This window comes from Pogona vitticeps, chromosome 6, assembly GCF_051106095.1.
Source record: "Pogona vitticeps strain Pit_001003342236 chromosome 6, PviZW2.1, whole genome shotgun sequence".
Lineage (NCBI taxonomy): Eukaryota > Metazoa > Chordata > Lepidosauria > Squamata > Agamidae > Pogona > Pogona vitticeps.
This window is the reverse complement of record NC_135788.1, coordinates 66,266,323-66,286,657: the sequence shown is the minus strand read 5'-3', so window position 1 is coordinate 66,286,657 and position 20,335 is coordinate 66,266,323. Positions and strand designations below refer to the sequence as shown.

General features: G+C 39.9%; 1 protein-coding gene across 1 annotated transcript in view; it reads right to left on the bottom strand.

The window, feature by feature from the left end:
* ELMO1 (engulfment and cell motility 1) overlaps positions 1-20,335 on the bottom strand; it is a 427,005-nt gene that overhangs the window by 158,559 nt on the left and 248,111 nt on the right. Inside the window, exon 15 of the mRNA XM_020788158.3 lies at positions 6,351-6,459. Within this exon, the coding sequence (XP_020643817.2) occupies positions 6,351-6,459 (109 nt within the window). The remainder of the gene's footprint in view (positions 1-6,350; positions 6,460-20,335) is intronic.

Below are 20,335 nucleotides of genomic sequence, written 5' to 3'. Positions count from 1 at the left end.
TTATTTTCCCTGTGTGTTATTTAAATAAACCTTATTCCTTTATTTGTTAAAAATCCATTCCTGGTCTGTGTGACCCCTTACAGGGAATGGTTGGTGGCAGCTTAGTGAAACTGTGGCATATCCCAGTAGGTCTGGGGTTGTCACAGGGACCATGGAAACCACTGAAGAATTGGTATCATCAGAGAGAGAGACTGTTTTCTTTAGAAAGCAGGATGCAACGCTGAAAATGGAGAGTAAAAATGGGGCAGATGGATGAGTGGGGAAAGTACATTAAGATTAATGGGAAAGAATGTAAAGGAGGAGGAATATGTCAGGGCGAAGCTGGATGGGACAGAAATTTCTGACCATAGACTAGACATGTATGCATTGCTCCAAAGACAAGACATTAATCATGTTGGGATAAAATTAGTAAACCTGAGAGAAAATGCCTTAAAGAGATTTTATAGATGGCATTTTAAAACTTGTAAAAAGGAGGCAAGAGGCTAATTTTGGATTTATGACACTGGAGCCGATAAGCACAATTAAAAAGGGGGAAAGTTACTTGCTGAATTATAATATTGCTGAATTATAATATTGACTATGTAGATAAGATTAGACATATAATATCTTCTTGTCTTTAGAAATGTTGGTTTCTGATTATTGTATTGGCCATGTTTAGATCCTATTGGTAGAGAAGTATGTTGATTTTGTAAAGTATGATACTCTGAAATATAATTGGATAGATGGAAATGCAGGAGAAAGAATCTATAAAAATTACTATAAATTTAGGATGTTAGATATTGAACTAAATATTTGAAATAAGGATATGAAATATAATATCCATAGATACATATTGATATAGTATGGTTTAGTATGGGAGAAGGGTATAAGGTCTGTTGTAGTCAAACTAATATGATGGATAAGGTTGAACATGAAATACTTCCGCGCCTATATGTTTTGTTTGTTTTATATGTCTTTGATTGTTTTATATGTTTTATTTGGTATGTGTGTGTTAAATAAATAAATAAATAAATAAATAAATAAATAAATAAAATACAAACAAACTACCAGTTTATTATGAATAGTAGAAAGAAACATCTTAAAAGTAAAGATCTTCAGAATGCAAAGAGCTTCAATGGCTTGAAGGGGAAGATTCCAGTCAAGAACCAATGGTCAGGGTATTTGTTGACAGTAAGTGAAAGGCTGAAGAGGTTTTCTCTTCTGAGGAATTCTGCACAAGTAAGGAAGGTCTACAAGGGACCCACCAACAACTCAGCTTGGACACTGCTAAGCTGTCACTAAACAGGGCTGGCCTGAGAATTACAGAGTACTGTAGTTTCTTTAGTGGGAGGGCTAGTCCATAGGCAACAAGCCAGGCTATACAGTGATGAGGTGTTCTGTGCTGGAAGAATGGTTGCTGATGGTTGGTGCAAGCAGGCTTTAAAATGCAGCTTAGACTCAAGTCTCTACCCCCCCCCTTCTATGCTCTCTTTCTGTGATGAGGAGTTTTGTGGTGGAAGAATGGTTGCTGATTGTTGGTGCAAGCAGGCTTTAAAATGCAGTTTATGCTCTCTCTCTCTCCATGCTCTCTTTTTCTTTCTTTCCTCTTTTCCCCATTGTTCCTCTCTCCCTCCTTTCCTGCCCTTTTTTTTAAACCTAAAAGGTGTTTGGCTTGGCTTGGCTTGGCTTAGTTGAAAAGGTGCTTTTCAAGGTGTTCTATTGTTTTAAAGCTGTTATGTTTGAAAGGTGTTCCCTTCCTTCTGTCCAGCCCATTTTTATCCTAAAAGGTGCTTGGTTTGGTTTAAATGTGCTTGTTTTTAAAGGTGTTCTGTTTAGAAGGGGTTCCCTCCCCCGTCCCTCCTTTCCTGCCCTTTTTTTTTGACCTAAGTTCATCTTAGGTCAAAAGAAGAAGAAAAAATCTTCCCCTAGTGGTAGAGTGTGGATTAACAGGCTTTGACGTACAAACCGTGCCTTGACAGAAGGACAAAAACAGCCGGAATGGATTAATCAGTTTTCAATGCATTCCTATAGAAAATGGTGCTTTGACTTAAAAATGTTTTGTCTTACGGCTACCGTTCCAATATGGATTAAGTTCGTAAGTCAAGGCACCACTGTATCTGGGTTGGTTTTTGTTTTGCTTAAAACAAGGCATCTTATTTATCTTTTTTTAGATTGATAAAATACGCAACATACTGTGACCACAGATGGCATCTTAAAGTGTCTGCTGCCAAATTTTGGCTACACACGAAAAGTGCAGTCCATGACAGGTTAGAGAGAAGCATTCATCTTTGGATCCACCAAAGTTGCCTTCCCATGCTCTCTAGAAGATCAAGGAGAATGGGATTAACAGATATATTACTGCTTTCTGTGTGTCTGTTTTAATTATGTCCAGACAAAACGTGTTATATGGAGCACATCCACTTCACAGATGCACTTAGATTTTTTTCTAAGTATGTTCAAGGGAGTACAATAATTCTGAAACAGTTCTTCAAGACTCTCCTGCAGAACTGCTGTGTTTCATGTTCTTCATCTCCATAGCATGGTTTGGTGACTGGAGACATTGATTTTGAGCTGGGCTGTTATTCTTCTTCAACTCTCTGCTAAATTAGCCAGGCTTGTGACAGAGAACAGCCAGGCAAATTCTGAACAACTTACAAACTGCCCTGAAGAGAATTTGGAAGGATTCAAAATGCAAGGTAATCCCCATAACCTATTATACACTTTGGCTAATTGTTGTGCAACCTAACCTGAGGAGAAATAAACTTTTTTAACACATTTTCTACACAATCCTGCTATGCTCTGGCTTCCATTAATCTCATGCAGGATATATAATTATTCCAATTCTTCCATTTTCCAATTTAATTCTGTTTGTTGCTACCCCAGGAAGGAAAAGTGTGTTCAGATTAGGAATGTGAGTAAAGATCCACAGAATTGTTCAGTAATGCAATTATGTGTATATTTCAACATGGCAGCATATATAGACTGGATTGTTCATATAAATATCTGGATATGATACTTCCCTATCTCATCATCATACAGTTATCATACAGAAACTGAAAAAATAAAGGACTCTTTCACCTGAAGAATTTGTTTAATAATCCCACTGCCTAATCTGAAGTTCAGATGCTGACACATCTCAGAAAAGGTGACATGTTCCACATTTCAACAGCTACAAGTAAGGCATTTTTCATCTGTTCCACAGGTTGCGTCCCAAGCCTTTATCTGCTTATGCCATTGAAACAACTGATAGACTCACATCCAAACAATCAAAGGGGAGCTGCTTGTCAAACATACCATTTTTTGATGAATACTTTACACACAAAAAAAAATCTCTTGGCATAAAAGGGATTTTGGAAAGAGACCTACAGTAGCAAGCCCAATTGCTACAACATAGTGGAAAAGGTTATGGAGCAATTCACCTTCCAAGTTTGTTTTAGCTAACATCTGGGGGCACACTATGAAAATAATGTATAGCTGATATGACTCCCTCTACATGAATAGAGTCTTGGCTGTCAAGTGCTTAGAGGGGCCACAGTGCTACCAGCATTACTTTACAAATATGGAGGGACTGTCTTCAGGTATCCTTTTTGGGCAGCAGGTATTTCGATGGAAAAGACAACCAGCCAAGTAATCCTACTCTCTGTTGCTTTGAAGCTTCTGTCCTTATACAGTATACGGAATACTGTGTAGTTCTATGTCACAAAGTCTTAATCAGTTTTCTTTGCTTATCAGCTAGATATACTATAGCAAGCTCCTGCAAAGGAGTCTTTCACTTGACATCCAGAAGGCTAGGGTTTAATCTTTCGCCATTAATGGAAAAGCTAACCGCCAACAGGCATGAGGCAAACAGAACTAGGGGGGTGGGGCTTGAAGCATTCCTTGATCATGAAGAAAGCTAAAACTGATCTACAGATCTCTGTGAAGAGCAAGTAAAGTTTAATTGTTTTAAGCTAATTTTCTTAAGTCATTCATTAGCAAGAACATTTAGCCAGAAAAGAAAGTGATAGATGATATTTCAAAGTGGAGTAGAATATCAGTGTCCTACAGTTAAGTATCCTTGCCTTAATTGTAGTGCTGGTTTCACTGTGTTGTTCAAGACCTTTCCATAATTCATGTGGATTATTTTTATGGCCAAATGCAAAAAGGATTTGTTGGCAAAGAAATACAGTAATATGTACCCAGTTATATCTTCCAATATTTTAAAGCCAAACACTCTTGCCAAGCGGATGACTGATAAAAGCAAGCAGGAAGGGTTTCTAACAGATTTCAGTTGTAGAAGAGTTAGCCATGTTAGTTTCAGCTAGTATATCAGACATATCAGTTTCCCCCAAAATACCCCTAAAATAGGCCCCAGTTAAGTGAAACCCCACTGTCCACCCTTGTGCAGTAACCAGAAGATGATGACATGACTGTATTTGAATAAGTGTAGATTGTTGTACATGAAAAAAGACATCCCCTGGAAAAAAAAGCCCTAATATGCTTTTTTGGAACTGAGGCACTTGGTGCTGGGGACGGGGTTATAGCCAGCGTGTGGGAGGTCCTGACACCATGTGCCTGAGCTCTAGAAGATTCCAAGGCTGCTCTTGAATATATATATTCAACATCTAAATGATTCAACATCTTTATTAAGTTTCAAATCTGAGAATTTCATTTTTAAAATGCATGTGACTTCAAGCCTAGTGAGTTACGAATTCCTGCAGGAAGAATTGTTACAGCACTAATACATATTTTAAAATATTACACAAATTGTCTGTTATGCTTTGGCCTACACTGACTGATCATTTTAACATATCAGACTTTATTGCACAATACAGCCTCTACTGGAATATATTCTGTGCTTGTGCCGAAAGTGACAGCTTGAGTTTGAAAGTCTCATCATAACAAATCAGATATATCCGTTGTCTGTAAAACATAGAGAACCTGATATGCCACGACAATGTATTTTCCTTGGAACATGCATACTGTGTTTGCAAATAAATAAATAAATATAACTATAAATATTTATTCTAATGTAACTGTGTAGTCTGCTTCCTGATGATTCCAAAGACATGGAAATTAAAACTAGATAGAAAAATTATCACTGCACAAGAGTGCTATGATATTATTGTGCACCACAGCAAACCAACATTTTATAAGGCAATCCTAAAAATGGGGGCAGCCCAAACTAAAATGTATATATACTTCTGAAACCATTCAAACATGTCAATTGCTTTGTGTTCGGGTGAGAAGTGGTGAACTGAAGAAAAAAGGAGCCAGCTTCTGCAATTTTCTCTTGCTTAGTGTCACTTTATGAATGGTAGTGACCACAAGGAAGATATCCTGTGTGGCCCTTCTTGATTGCTGTTATTGGTGTGGCCAACATTCAGGCTGCCCTTTGCTATGTAAAGCTTGCATCCTTTTTCCTGCTGACAATGTGGGCACAATATTTTGCAGCATTATTGGGCCATTTCCTGGCTTTTAAAATCGTGGGTACAGAAGCACAATATCCCACATTCATAAACTGGAGGCTTGAGAGAATTTACACTATATATTCAAGACTTCAAAACTATCTATATAACTTCTTGTTCTCATAATTTTCTTACAATGGCTGAAACCCTGCTGTTTAGGAACTAAACTAACCCCACTACCACACGAGTTGACTCACCAAATCCCCACTAGTTCAGTGGACCTACTTTGTGCTGTACTACACAAAGCAACAGGGTTTCAGCCAGAGTTTCAACTGACCAAATATAATATCATCAGAATTAAAAGTTCTAATACACCTGACTAATTTACCCAGTTTGCATTTCTGAAAGCTGACTCAATAATTTTGCATTTTAGGTTTTGATCATTTAATACTTCATAAAGTAATTTACTATAACTTTTAGATTATTTAGGAAGTATCTGATCCAGGAAGGCCATGCTGTATCTGTCAATGTACTCCCCATCTTCCTTTTGTAAACATATGGTGCTATTTTTCAGTATATCAGAATCAGCTCTCAAGTCTGAATTCTGAGGCCCAGTATTCTGTCATCTCTGCTGGGGCCGAGGTTTAGTTCTACATTACTGAGAAGACTGTTGCAGACTGAATTATAATACCAGTAGGTGATGCATGAAGTTATTACATCAAAGCTCTTTGTCTTGTTATGTACCTGGAGAGGCCAGAAGCTGCAAAACCCATCCCACATTTTTAGACATTCGTTTAGCAATGAACTGAAAATTAATACCCCAAGCCATGGTTTTTCAGCATGCAAGACCTGAATGTGTGAAACAATGCTGCATCAAATAACCAACTTTGAGTCTCATTCCATCCACTGCTAGAGGAGACATTTTCAGCAGACGTCTGACAATAAATTGCAAAACGCTGGCTTGGACAATATTGATAGACTTACGCAACTCTCCAACTTTGAGGATGTCACACAGCATTTTTGTTAATTCAATACTACTTCTTCCAAATGGACATTCATGCTTGTCTTCACGGCTGCTGTTTTCTAAGACAATCTGAAACAAAGCAAACAGCTAAAGTTACATTCACACCACTATCTGCTTGGGAAGTGACACAGTCATTACTGTAGTTTCAAACAGCTCTGTTCTGACAAGAAGACATCTAATTGTTATGGCATTATGTGGGATTCACTGGCTGCTTATTGGGTACCAGTATGGATTGTTAGCTTCAGTTACAGAGACAGCATGTGTTTATAGCAATGAAAAGACAAACTCAGGACTTAGGTCTGACAATTTTGCTACCTGCAGCCTTCCAGCTCCAAAGCAGTGGTGAAAAAGGAAATTAGCCTGGGATATTATTTCATACCCATATTTCTTTAATAATGTGACTTTAATGATGTGGACCTTCACAGTTGCAGTTTCTTGGTATTTTGAAGCTTCAGTGAACACGGAAAGCCCAAAATACAGCTTGTCAAATGGAATTTAAATTGTACCTAGATGAGATATACTTTCTAAATTTAACTGGAAATAAAGCCTATGTGTAGACAATTATGCTGAAGACTTTTCCTCAGAGCACTGTGCTTTGTGCTGAGTTCTGCATCTGTGTTTTGTGATAAGCCCTATGACCAGTTCTCTAAAACAGAGGGGAAGAAAATCAAAGACACAAACTATTACCACTTGGCCAGAAGATTAAACTTTCCAGGAATTCCCTACCCACTTCATATCAAAGACTACCTCAGAAGCACTGTGAATTTTCTTGAAAAGAAGCATTAAAAACTACGGCTCTTTCTAGGGTTTCTTTCCACCAACCTCAATTTTCTTTGATGTCCTTTAACTACAAGTCTGGTTTTATTCTGATCAGCACAGGAAAATACACAAAAGAATACACAAGAACTACATTGTGGAGAACAGGGAGAAACATCCACAAAGGATAAGAAAAGAAACAAAATATTATATTCTGGGCACCTTGAAGTAATTTGGGGACCTTTAGGGAAAAAAAATAAGTTCATCCCCATTATGACCAACTGCTAGTTGTTGAAAAGTTCAGCCTCTATTCTGAAACTCATGGAAGGTTGTGATGAAATGGGTTTTGCAGTAATTTTTTAGAGTTTGCACAGGTGGCGGTTCTCTGCCTGGAAAGCAGATTTGTTTCGTCTGCCAAGAGTCCTTTTCAAGGTTGCAATCCAAGAGTGATAAACACTGAATTCCATCTTAATTACTTGCCAGCATGGGAAAGAGAGACGGAATTTTGGAAAATTGCAAGTGGGAGGTGGACTTCTGAATAAAGAGCTTTAAGCTGATTGGATAGCATCATGATGCAGAGACTTTAATTTAACTTATAGAAAGGAGGGCGAAGAAGAGAGTATGGAAGACAGAGGAAGAGGGTGTGACAGGTTTTATGGCCTTTGCTGATTGACTGGGAGACTTAGCAATGGTAACTAGAATAAAACTAGAATTAAGTAATAAAACTATTATGAACTAGTTAGTCATACTTTTATTGTTTTATTGTGAATTTGCTTCCAAAAGCTCAGCTAGTCCTGTAGAGGCCTGGCATTTTAACAGAGCAATTGTATCTTTTTTGATATCTTATGTTTTATAACTGTGACATTTACCCCTGCTAATTTCCCCAAACAAAGAGCTCACACTATGTCATTCCAGCAGCAGATACCAATTGTGATGTTCCCTCTTTTCCTCACTGCCACTAGTGGATTTCCTTTATCCACAATATATAAAGAACTTTACTCAGACACTTGTCCGGTTACTGTCAACAGAACTTATTTATTGAAATGCATTAAATTTAATCAGAGTCACAGATTTTCTTTATTCAACACATACAATCAAATCATTAGAATGTCATACATCTTGCCACATAACTAATCACCACCTGCTCTATCTATTTATCTTGACCACCTTATCTCTATTAGTATCTGTTCTCACTATCTCCCTGGCTATCTCTCTCTATCTGTAAATCTGATATCTCCTTTCTCCATCTCTTCTGCCAAACCTTCTTATATCAACTGACTCACCCCTCCACTCTTCCCATAGGCTCATGCAAATGAATATGAGTGACAGGAGTGACGTGGGGCAATCGTCACAATAACTTTTTAATGTTTTTAAATAAACCTTATTTTATATTTTACTCAAGTGTGGTTCTTGGGGAAACAAGTGTTTGAGTGTCTAAAGAAAGTGTCTTAGCCACAGAGCTATGCTGGCTATTTTTCTTATTTAGGTGTCCTACTTAGTCAGGCTGATGTTCAAGGCTTAAAGTACACAGCCAACTGTACTTTGACCAAAAATCAAGCAATTAGTAGAAATCTAGGGTCAGAAGATTGCCAATAGTTGCCCATCACACACCTTCTAGGTTCACCCAGCCTAGGGTTCAAAACAGTATGTGGACCGAGAACTCCCAGAAGTACAAGCTGGATATCGAAGGGGCAGAGGAACTAGAGACCAAATTGCCAACATGCACTGGATTATGGAAAAAGCCAGAGAGTTCCAGAAAAACATCTACTTCTGTTTCATTGAGTACGCAAAAGGCTTTGACTGTGTGGACCACAACAAACTATGGCAAATTTTTAAAGAAATGGGAGTGCCTGACCACCTTATCTATCTCTGAGAAATCTATATGTGGGACAAGAAGCAACAGTTAGAACTGGATATGGGACAACTGTTTGGTTCAAAATTGGGAAAGGAGTATGACAAGGATGTATATTGTCTCCCTGCTTATTTAACTTATATGCAGAATACATCATGCAAAAGGCTGGACTGGAGGAATCCCAAGCCGGAATAAATATCAACAACCTCCGATATGCATTTGATACCACTCTGATGGCAGAAAGTGATGAGGAATTAAAGAACCTCTTAATGAGGGTGAAAGAGGAGAGTGCAACAAATGGTCTGAAGCTCAACATAAAAAAATAAGCTCATGGCCACTGGTCCCATCATCTCCTGGCAAACAGAAGGCAGTGATATGAAGGCAGTGACAGATTTTACCTTCTTGGGCTCCATGATCACTGCAGATGGTGACAGCAGCCACAAAATTAAAAGACGCCTGCTTCTTGGGAGGAAAGCGATGACAAACCTAGCAGAGATATCACCTTGCTGACAAAGGTCCGCATAGTCAAAGCTATGGTTTTTCCAGTAGCGATGTATGGAAGTGAGAGCTGGACCATAAAGAAGGCTGACCCCCAAAGAATTGATGCTTCTGAATTGTGGTGCTGGAGGAGACTCCTGAGAGTCCCATGGACTGCAAGGAGATAAAACCTAATCCCATTTGAAAGAAATCAACCCTGAGTACTCCCTGGAAGGACACATACTGAAGCTGAGGCTTCAATACTTTGGCCATCTGATGAGAAGACTCCCTGGAAAGACCCTGATGTTGGGAAAGAGTGAAGGCAAGAGAAGAAGGGGATGAGAGAGCACGAGATGGTTGGACAGTGTCATCAAAGCTGCCAACATGAATTAGACCCAACTCCAGGAGGCAGTGGAAGACAGGAGGGCCTGACGTGCTCTGGTCCATGAGGTCACGAAGAGTCGGACACGACTAAACAACTAAACGCCACCACCAACAACAAGGGTTCAAAGGGTGATGAAAATTGGGAACGAAAGTTGGCCTCTTCCCCTAGTGGAATAGCACCCTCTTAGGCGGGGCATTTCTGCCATTTATGTTCTCTGGGCCAGATAGGGCATTGTACCAACAGAGAGAGAATAACTAAGATGTGAATTACTGATGAGCAGTAGTGTCATCATCAATTGAGAAGTTTGTGATCCTTCTATGAGACTTACATGCACATACACATGCTCTCTCAATGTGCATGCCCCCTCCCTCCCAAGTGCACCTCAGCAACAGTAGCTGCCAGAACTTTCCTACTACACCTCACACACTTCTACCAATACCCTCCTCTTTTCCCTAGACGCAGAAATACACACACACACACATATGAGAGAGAGAGAGAGAGAGAGAGAGAGAGAAGGGGTATGATCAGGTGACTAGAAAACAAATCCAATGAGGGGAGATTGAAAGAACTGGGCAAGTTTAACCTTGAGAAAAGAAGACTAAGGGGTGACATGATGGCACTTTTCAAATATCTCAAAGTTGAGTCATGACAACTAGACTTCTTTCTTATTAGGTTGAAATGTTTTCACTACTCATCCAAGTTGCTTCTTCAATCTGAGGAGAGTTGGCAGGAGACCCCTGATATATCCTCCACATTGGTTGCATTCCCCGCCCAGGTATGAATAGGCTCCTTAGATGGACAAAGGACGGGGGGGGGGGGAGTGAAAATCCCATTTCTGCAGTCCTTTATCACCCATTGTCATGGGTCATTAATGGTTGTTAACAGTGGTCTTTCTAGTGGGTGTGGTCCTGATCTTCCTGGAGACAGATGAAAGTGCAAATGAGAAATAGGAGACAGATTGTTAAGTGAGGGATTTTCTATGTGCACATGTATAGCCTCCCTGACCCCTCAAACCACCTATCTTCCCAGTCCAAAATGAGTAACCTTGATCAAATGAGTGTCCTTTGTCCTTCAGTTGAAGGAACACTGCTGATTGTGGTCCTGAGCTATTTCCCCTCCTATGCTGGGCCATTCTCCTGTTTAGTGGCTGTTTGGTTTCTCCAATGTAGAGCTCCAAACACTTCCCTTTGCATAGGACCACATATACTGTATTGCTCCTGCTGTGTTTTGGTGTCCGGTCTTTTGGATGGATGAGTCTGTGTTAGTGTGTTTGTGGGTTTGAAGTGCATGGGTATGTGGTGTTCACCAAAAATCCTTTTGAGCTTTTCAGACACACCCACCATGTAAGGAATGACCAGCTTCTTTCGCCAGCTCTAGGTCTCAGACTGTTCCATTGCCCTGCTGGGTTGGGACACTTGTTAAAGGCCCATTCTGGATATCCACAGGCCTTAAGGGCTGTCTTCAGATGTCCGTCTTCCTTCTTCTTTGCTTTTGTGGAGGTAGGGATGTTTATTGCTCTGTGGTTTAGCATCCTGATGACCCCTAGTTTGTATTGCAATACAGACCCCTAGTTTGTATTGCAATACCGCAGATATTGATCAGTATGTGCAGGTTATCTGTAGATTTCTATTCCCAAGCTGCCATTGGATCCTATGATGACTGCACAGTCCAGGAAAGTCAGACGGTTGTCTTTGGTGTCTTTCCTAGTGAACATGATATTGAGTCCACTGTGTTTATGTGGTCTGTGAAGGCCTGTACTTCCTGAATCTTGATTTTCACCCAGGTGTCATCCAGATACCTGAACCAATGGGCCAGAGTAATCCCCTGGAAGGGGTTCAGTGCCTTCTTTCCCACTTCTTCCATGTATAAGCTGGCAACAATAGGTGACACCGGGGAGCCCATGGCACAGTCCTGTTTCTGTCTGTAATAGTCACCTCTATAGGTGAAGTAAGTGGTGCTCAGACAGGTCAAGGAGCAGGCAAATCTCTTCTGAGTTGAAACTGCTTCTGGTGAAGAGGGTGTTGTCTTCTTTCAGTCTTCTTTCTACAGTTGTTAGGGCATCAGGTGTGGGAATGCTGGTGAGGAGGGATGTAACATCAAAGGATGTCATGGTTTCATCAGTGTTTAGTTTCAGTTCCTTGACCTTGGATGTAAACTCCTCTGAGTTGTGAATGTGGTGGTCCACATGTCCAATCAATGGTCAGGTATTAGTGGCCAGGTATTTAGCAATGTTGTATGTTGCCAAGTTTATGCTGCTGACAATGGATCTGAGGGGGGTTCCTTTCTTGTTTATCTTGGGAAGTCCATAAAGGCGGCGGGGGGGGGGGTTAAATAAAATCTGTCCCCTCACTTAACAGGGATGGAGGCCTTAGATACAGTATGTCTCCTATTTATCATGCTGCCCTTTCAACCGTCCCCCCAAAAATCAGGAATACACCCACTGGAAAGACCACTGCTAATGACCCACAACAATGAGTGGAGAAGGATTGCAGATTTGGGATTTGCAGTCACTTTGTCCATCTAACTAGCCTATTCAGACCAGGGGAAAGTGAAACCAACGTCATGACTCAACTTGCAGATAACCTCACCTGGATGTCTGAGAATCTTCACAAACTTTTCAAATACTTGGAATGTCATCATACAGAGGTGGGGCAGGACCAGTTCTCGATCATCCCAGAGTGCAGAACAAGTAATAATGGGCTCAAAATAACAGGATGCCAAATTTATGCTGAATATCAGGGAAAAGTCTTATCTGTTAAAGCAATAAGACAATGGAACCAAATACCTTGAGAGATGTTGAGCACTCCAACGCTGGCAGCATTCAAGAGAAAACTGGGCAAACATCTGACAAATCTGCTTTGATTTGGATTCCTGCATTAAGCAGGGGGTTGGATTCAAAGGCCTTATAGGCCCCTTTCAACTTATTTATTCTACGATTCTATGTGGGGGAGGGAGAGTGGCAATATTTTCCAAGTAACTTGATGGATGAGTTACAGGAGGACTCCTTTTCTGGGTTTCAGTTGACATCTTGCACATGCATATACAAAGATTGGGGAGCAGAAAGCCAAGTCTTCCTCATCAAGCAGGCAGGCAAGTGAGAGGGTGAACCAGCTTCCTCTGCTTTGGGTAGAACATGAGGAAGGTTAAGATTTCTCCTCCTCTCAAAGCAGAAAGCAGTTTGAAGTGTGTGTGTGTGTGTGTGTGTGTGTGTAAAATCCCTATGAGACAGCTGCCTGGGCAGAGAGAACGGAGGAGGTGATCTGACAGAGCCAATAGGAAAAGATCCTGAAGAAGTGCCAGTCCTTCATCCCATACCTCATTTGGTGGCAGGACTGTACCACTACTGATGAGACCTTACCAATATTTAATAACCCCCAAACTCTTTCAAACTAATCTGAGTACAAATATAGAACAAAATGGTTTACCTTTTCTACCTTGGGTAGTTTGCAGGGCTGGACCCCAACACTGGTCACCAAGCACAGACATTTCAAATAATTCTTCCCAAAGCAGTAATATATTACACTTGAAGTAAGACACACAACAGCATCCCTCAGCTACATACGAGAGAGAAGCACCAGCATATTAACTTCCCATCAAAGCTGGTATGCCACAGTATTCAGCAAGATGAGTTTTACTGAATCTATTCTCCACATACTACTTCTACCTGATGTTTTCAGAAAGTTCTGTGGGGGTGAAGGTAAAATAAATCAAAAGAAATCAGCTTTTTTTTCTGTTATCTGAACTCTTTGTAAGTTTAATAGAAGAATCAGCAAGGTATAGAACTACAGGGGTGATTACATGAGCATCTACCTCACTGTTTAGTCCACTGTGGGAACAAGCTGGTTTGCTTTTTTTTTTTAAATGGCAAATCAGACAATGTAAGTGCCTGCACAAACAAGGCTGTCCTTATCTACATCTTTCTGCTCCCATGTCAGGCGTGGCTTTTTTAAGGTGCAAGTAGGATCACTCCAATTTGGTTCATTTATAACACGTGCGATTGATGGGACTGAATGAAAAAGGAGCCTGCTGCTTTAAATTTCCCATTCAGTTGCAACTTCCCAGTATTGTTAAGCTTAGCTACTTAATGAGACTGAGAAATTAAAAACATCCTCAGCTTCTCTGTGGTTAAGAGGGTGCTATTTGATTGACAAATGTGATACAGTAATAAAAAATGTTCCTCCATGGAGGGGCAGAAGGAAGAAGCAAAGTGTTATTTTAAGCCTCTTAAGAATTGTACCAATGGCATACTAGACCTCTACATGACCTTAAAGAGACCCTATTTAGCCCACTTCAACTCACTCCAATTGAGCGGTCTAGCCAAGCCCTCTGAGAACAGGGGTCAGATTTGCCATCTGTTGCAAAACTGAGTGCTCCAGGGAAAGTCATTACATTTCAGCTTAATCTTTTCAACCTCATATGGTTGTGGGAGTCCATACTTACGGTGTGAGATACTTCAAGGAAAAGTGGGTATGAATGAAATAAATACAGAATATCAGTTTACTGAGGTACTTAAAGACACATAGAATCAATATTTATTCCATTTTATAGCATTATGACATGGGAATATTTTGTAAGAGATTAGGGTAGGCCTTTCTACTGAAAACATTCCACTATCAAGATACAGGTTTCTCCTAACCAATGTTTCAAGTGTCATTCGTTCAAATTACAAAATGAGATGAAGCAGCTACTGATTGGTAGACTAGTCAAAATTTCTGGCTCCTAGGCCTGGAAGTAAAGTCAATCATCCAGCTAGCACTTAACAGTCAGAGATAAATGCAATAGTACCTGTCCATTTGAGAAGGACCTAATTCAGCAGATGCCCCTGTTTGCACAAAAGCACAGGAGAGAACTGTTACCAATTCTCTCTTCACTTTAGTCTCTCACACTACTTTCAATACTGTTCCACAAGTTCTTTCAACTTTCTCAAACACATTTTTGTGGGAAGAAAGTGGGATGAAAGGGAATCAGCTCTTCCTCTTAGGAGATCAAAGACCCTTCTGTCAAAAGACACAATTGGATTCAATCCTTGATTTCCTGAAATACTTTCCCCCCTTGCTGCCAGAAATAAAGGTTTAAACTACACTTAATTGAAGTGATATGGATAGAGAATTGTAGGTAACCTAAGAAACGCTGCTACAATTTCTGTTCTTATATTTCTACAGGTTTCCTTTAGGAACATATCACATACCGAATGAGTCATCCCTTCTGCTTTAGAACCTTTCACAGTGGAAACTAGCAGTTCTCAAATATGACAGAGACGATAAAAAGACACCTTCCCCAAACAATCATGGCATTTAAGATCATTAAGACTGTGTTACCCCCATCTCCCATCTTAAGTCCCATCTTTTATAGTGAAAAACAAGCCCTGCATAACAGAAGGTGCAATTTGGTTGACAAATGTGATACAGTAATAAAAATAAATGAACAGGCAAAGTAAAATGAGAGGATAAGAAAGAAGGGACAATATCTAACGTTTTAATTTTCTTACATTATTTTGCAAGTGGGCCAAATGTTGTAAAGGTGACAGGTATCTACAAAGCAGGCTTACAGGAATCAAAAGATTATCTCAAAATCAGGTTTAAAAAAAATCCCCTCCCCTCTCAAAACACAAAAATGGAAACTCAAAACATCACAGTAGCACAACAACAAAGAGACTGAAAAGTATGGCCAATATCAGAAAGCATTCTTTACATAAGAGATGGGGAATCCTAAGCCTCCAGATATTTTGGATGACAATTTCCTAATCCCTTACAGTTGCCTGTACTGGAAGACAACAATGAGAAATCTCAGCTGTAATCACAAAGGAGACCCAAGGTAAAGTGTCCTGAGATTTATCCTCAGCCTGATGAACAGAAAAACTGTTTAGAGAAGACCCCTCTGTTGGACCCCTAGACAGCAATTGCTATCTGGTCAACACTAGAAGAGATGGACAATTCTCTGCTTTGCTTACAAATCTACAAAAATGCCATATATTATATGAGGTAGGATGTTTGGGCAAGCACAGCTGAGTTTCTAGAAGTTACTAAGGAGACATTTCTTACATGGCATCCGATCAAACTCTTTGCTATACTGCATTGTGACCATATTGATAAATTTGCCTTTATCAAAAGTGATCCCCCCTTCCATTGGATTACCTTGTTGACCAGATCTCAAATTGCACGTGCACAATCTATTGTGAATGACCCTATGCTCTCCTTCATCTCTTTTGCATATTTTCTTTTCCATCTCTGATTATTCTTTATTACATTTTTATATCAAAAACTTTTTAAAGGAACTTGAAAATGAATATTCAGCAACACAAACAAAAATTCATTTGCATTTCCTGATAGTTTCATCATTTCCACCAATGATCCCCCCCAGCTCTGTTAATTAAGGTGCCTCATGTTACTGAATATTGTAGCTTCAGACCTATACTCTACTGTTCCAGTATTTTCTCCATACTAGTTAAGAAATGTTACAGGCAACTGGAGAGTACTCTCATCAATTATGTAAGAGCAGAAAGAACAGTTGTAGGGAACAAGAGTGAGGAGAAATTAACCAACAATTGTAGGGCTTGGACAGAGCTTTTACTTCCTGGTTGTTGTGGGTTTTTGGGCTCTTTGGCCATGTTCTGAAGGTTGTTCTTCCTAACGTTTTGCCAGTCTCTGTGGCCGGCATCTTCAGAGGACAGCACTCTGCTCTTTTACTTCCTCTTACTCAAAACAACAACAACAACAAAACAAAACAAAACAACATGAGTGATGCAACACTGGCACTGGTGATTTAAGGTGGAAAAAAGTTCAGGAGCAAATCATGGAGTTGCCACATCCTAATTTCAATACTTATATAAGTGATTCTCAATTCATCATTTTCAGTTTTAAATCTTGCTTTTCAAATACAAGACAGCTTAAATTTATCACTTAAATGTAAGCAGTAAAGCCCTATAATCCATGCTGATAAGCATAACTGACTTCATTTTAAGTATGCATAACATACTTTTCAGATACACAGTCTCCCTAAATACACCGTTTAATCTTTCAAATGTCTAAATAAAACCTAAATAAATGCAGCCAAAATAAAACACAGAGAAACCCAAAAAGTTTTAACAAGCTATATAATCCATTATGAAAGATCTGACAGAAAATAATAAGCTATAATAGTAAACACCCTAAGACCTGACAAAAAATATAAAGTTCTGTTTGCATCTTAACATCTAACAATGAAGTTGGTCTGTGGACTTTATGAAAATGAGCATTCCACACCATAAGTCTCATTGCTGAAAAGGCCCTACTTCTAAGCACATCAGCCTGTTCTCAGATTTATAAAAATGCATTAAAGCAATGTATTATGTAGGATAGCCATTGGGGGCCACAGACTGAAACATTTTCTATTCTATTTGTATATTCATCTGTTTGTGTTGTATCCTTGTTTGACAGGGGGGCTTAGAACATGAGAAGAACTCCTAAAAGGGTGGTGGCCTAAAAAAGGTTGAGAATGGCTGTTCTAGGAAACCAATCCCCCAACTCTCCCGATCACCATACATTTATTTCTAGACGTGAAGAAGTAAAGCCTTTAGTATACTCCTATGACAAATCTGAAAAGGGGTGGCAACACAATACTCTTCTTGACAAGATGGCATGAAGTTTACAGTAGAGAGCATTATGTTAGATGGACAACTAGTTGTGCAATTGCATTAAATATATGTTCCTTCTGAACTCTTGAGTCAAACTGGAGAGATATCTCAAATAAAGTATCACAGGACTCTTCCCTGTTATATTATAGATGACTTAGAGGACAACATAAGATAGAATCAAGATTCAAAATGACTGGAACAAAAATGAATTCATCAAAGAAACATAAAGTTGTGCATCAAAGTTTTTAAAAATTCATGGCAGAAGTACTGAGAAAAAGCTGTCTTGACAACAGTAAAAAACTGGGGAAGGTTCAAAGGAAGGTAGTCAGGATGGTGATGGGTTTGGAAACCAGGTTGTGTTATGAATGGCTGGGAGATTATGGATATCTGAAAGACTGCAGAAGATGGATCATAGTCATCTTCTGTTGCCCTAGAACAGTGCTTCCCAACCTTGGATCCCCAGATGTTTTTGAAACTCTCTAAAATCCAGGCTAGCACAGTTTATGGTGAAGGCTTCTGGGAGTTTTAGTCTAAGAATATCAGGTGACCTAAGCAATGTTCCCTCTAATTTTCAACCCCGTTGGGTGGGGCTCCGCCCTTCATGCGGGGTTCCATTGCAACTGGGACTAAAGGGCTGGAAATGCTTGCTATGGGTGCATGGAGGAGGAATGCTGAGCTGAGGCGGGGTGGAGTTGTGCGCACTCATGCAGCCATGCACCTTAGAAGGAACCTTGGACCCATGGTTGGGAACCACTACCCTAGAGCCAGAACAAGGCAGATATTGCAGAAAAGGAGATTTTGACTGACAACCAGTGGGTTGTAGTGGATAGAATACTGGGCTAAGACTCAGAAAACCAGAGTTTAAATTAGAGATGTGAAATTTCCAAAAAATTCCATTTTTTTCCAGAAAAAAGGTTTTTCCCTTTTCCCCCTGGAAAAAATGGAAATTTTGAAAAGTTTACATCTCTAGAGAGAACTTAAAATACATATAGTTTCAGAAGTCTTTCATTAAGGTCTTCATGTTATATAGTTTGAATACCATGTCACAGACATATTATTTATCATTGTAAAAGAACATATTCTGTGCTCTACTTTTTTTTTTCAAATATTCCAGAAAAACAAAACAAAACAGAAAATGGCCTTGTAAAAAAACCAGGAAAAACTATCTTTCCCAATTTCTCAATATTTTTTCCCCAGGCCTTCCCATTTGTAGTTTAAATCCCTGCTCAGCCATGGATGTTCACTGGGGTTGGTGGTAAAGGTAAACCACTCTTTGAACATCATTCACACCTCAAAAACTTTAGTAGGTCACCAAAAGGCAGAAGCAACTTGACTGCACATGACACACACAGAATTTAACTACGTTTTAAAAGAGAGATCCTGACAATGAATGATTTCCTAAAGTGGAGAGGGCTGCATGGGGAGTATCTAGAATCTCCATCACAAGAGTAAGTAAAAGCTAGAGAGACATCTCTTAAACTCTGTAGCTGCATCCTGCATGTAGAGCCTTCCATTGAGGAGCAAAGTGTGCTGCAAGATGATCTGCAAGATCCCTTCCAATATTATGATACCAAGTGGGCTGCCTATGCAAATTCTAGAAAACAGCAGCAAATTGGTAGCTATTTTATATAAGATTAGTACTATTTACTACCAAACAAACCATCTTAAATTCTACTTTGAATACCAATCATACTTAGCTACTATGAGCAAAAGTTAAAAACATTTTGGATGCCAAAATATATTTAGAAGGAAAAAGAAAAATGAGAGGAGTTACTTCAAAAGTGTAAAATGGCAGCAGACACACATGTACACATACACATACATAAACAAAGAGTGGGAAAATAGATGAAGAAGAGCCAGAAAGGGGGAAAATGCAATGTAGATGTGATCACATAAAAGGGAACATAACAATTTCTGAATATGATATATTTCAGAAGATATCATATATTCTGAAAGATATCAGCCACCCAGAATAGACTTCAGTCTAGATGGATGGGGTATAAATTTAATAAATAAATAAATAAATAAAATTTGTAGAAGTTAATTAGTGGAAAGTAATTGGCAAAAGGTATCATTCTCCCTTCAACGAGAAAGCATTACAGCCCACCCATTTTTCCAACGTCAATGGCATTTTTATCCACATATTTCTGTTTATTACCAGCATTATGTTGAACTTAACTTCAACTTTCCCTAGGTAGCTGGGCTGAGGGCGAAGGCTAGGTCTGTTTGCATGGATGCCATGCTGAGTTTTTTTTTTTTTCCCCTGGGATTTCCTTTTGTCTCCTGAGCACATGGCCTGGGGGTGGGGCCTAGGGGTGGGACTTCCTGCTTTATAAGAGCGTTTCCCAGGACCCAGGACCCTTTTCCCTAGGAAGCTGGGCTGAGGGCGAAGGCCAGGTCTGTTTGCATGGATGCCATGCTGAGTTTTTTTTTTTCCCCTGGGATTTCCTTTTGTCTCCTGAGCACATGGCCTGGGGGTGGGGCCTAGGGGTGGGACTTCCTGCTTTATAAGAGCGTTTCCCAGGACCCAGGACCCTTTTCCCTAGGAAGCTGGGCTGAGGGCGAAGGCCAGGTCTGTTTGCATGGATGCCATGCTGAGTTTTTTTTTTCCCCTGGGATTTCCTTTTGTCTCCTGAGCACATGGCCTGGGGGTGGGGCCTAGGGGTGGGACTTCCTGCTTTATAAGAGCGTTTCCCAGGACCCAGGACCCTTTTCCCTAGGAAGCTGGGCTGAGGGCGAAGGCCAGGTCTGTTTGCATGGATGCCATGCTGAGTTTTTTTTTTTCCCCCTGGGATTTCCTTTTGTCTCCTGAGCACATGGCCTGGGGGTGGGGCCTAGGGGTGGGACTTCCTGCTTTATAAGA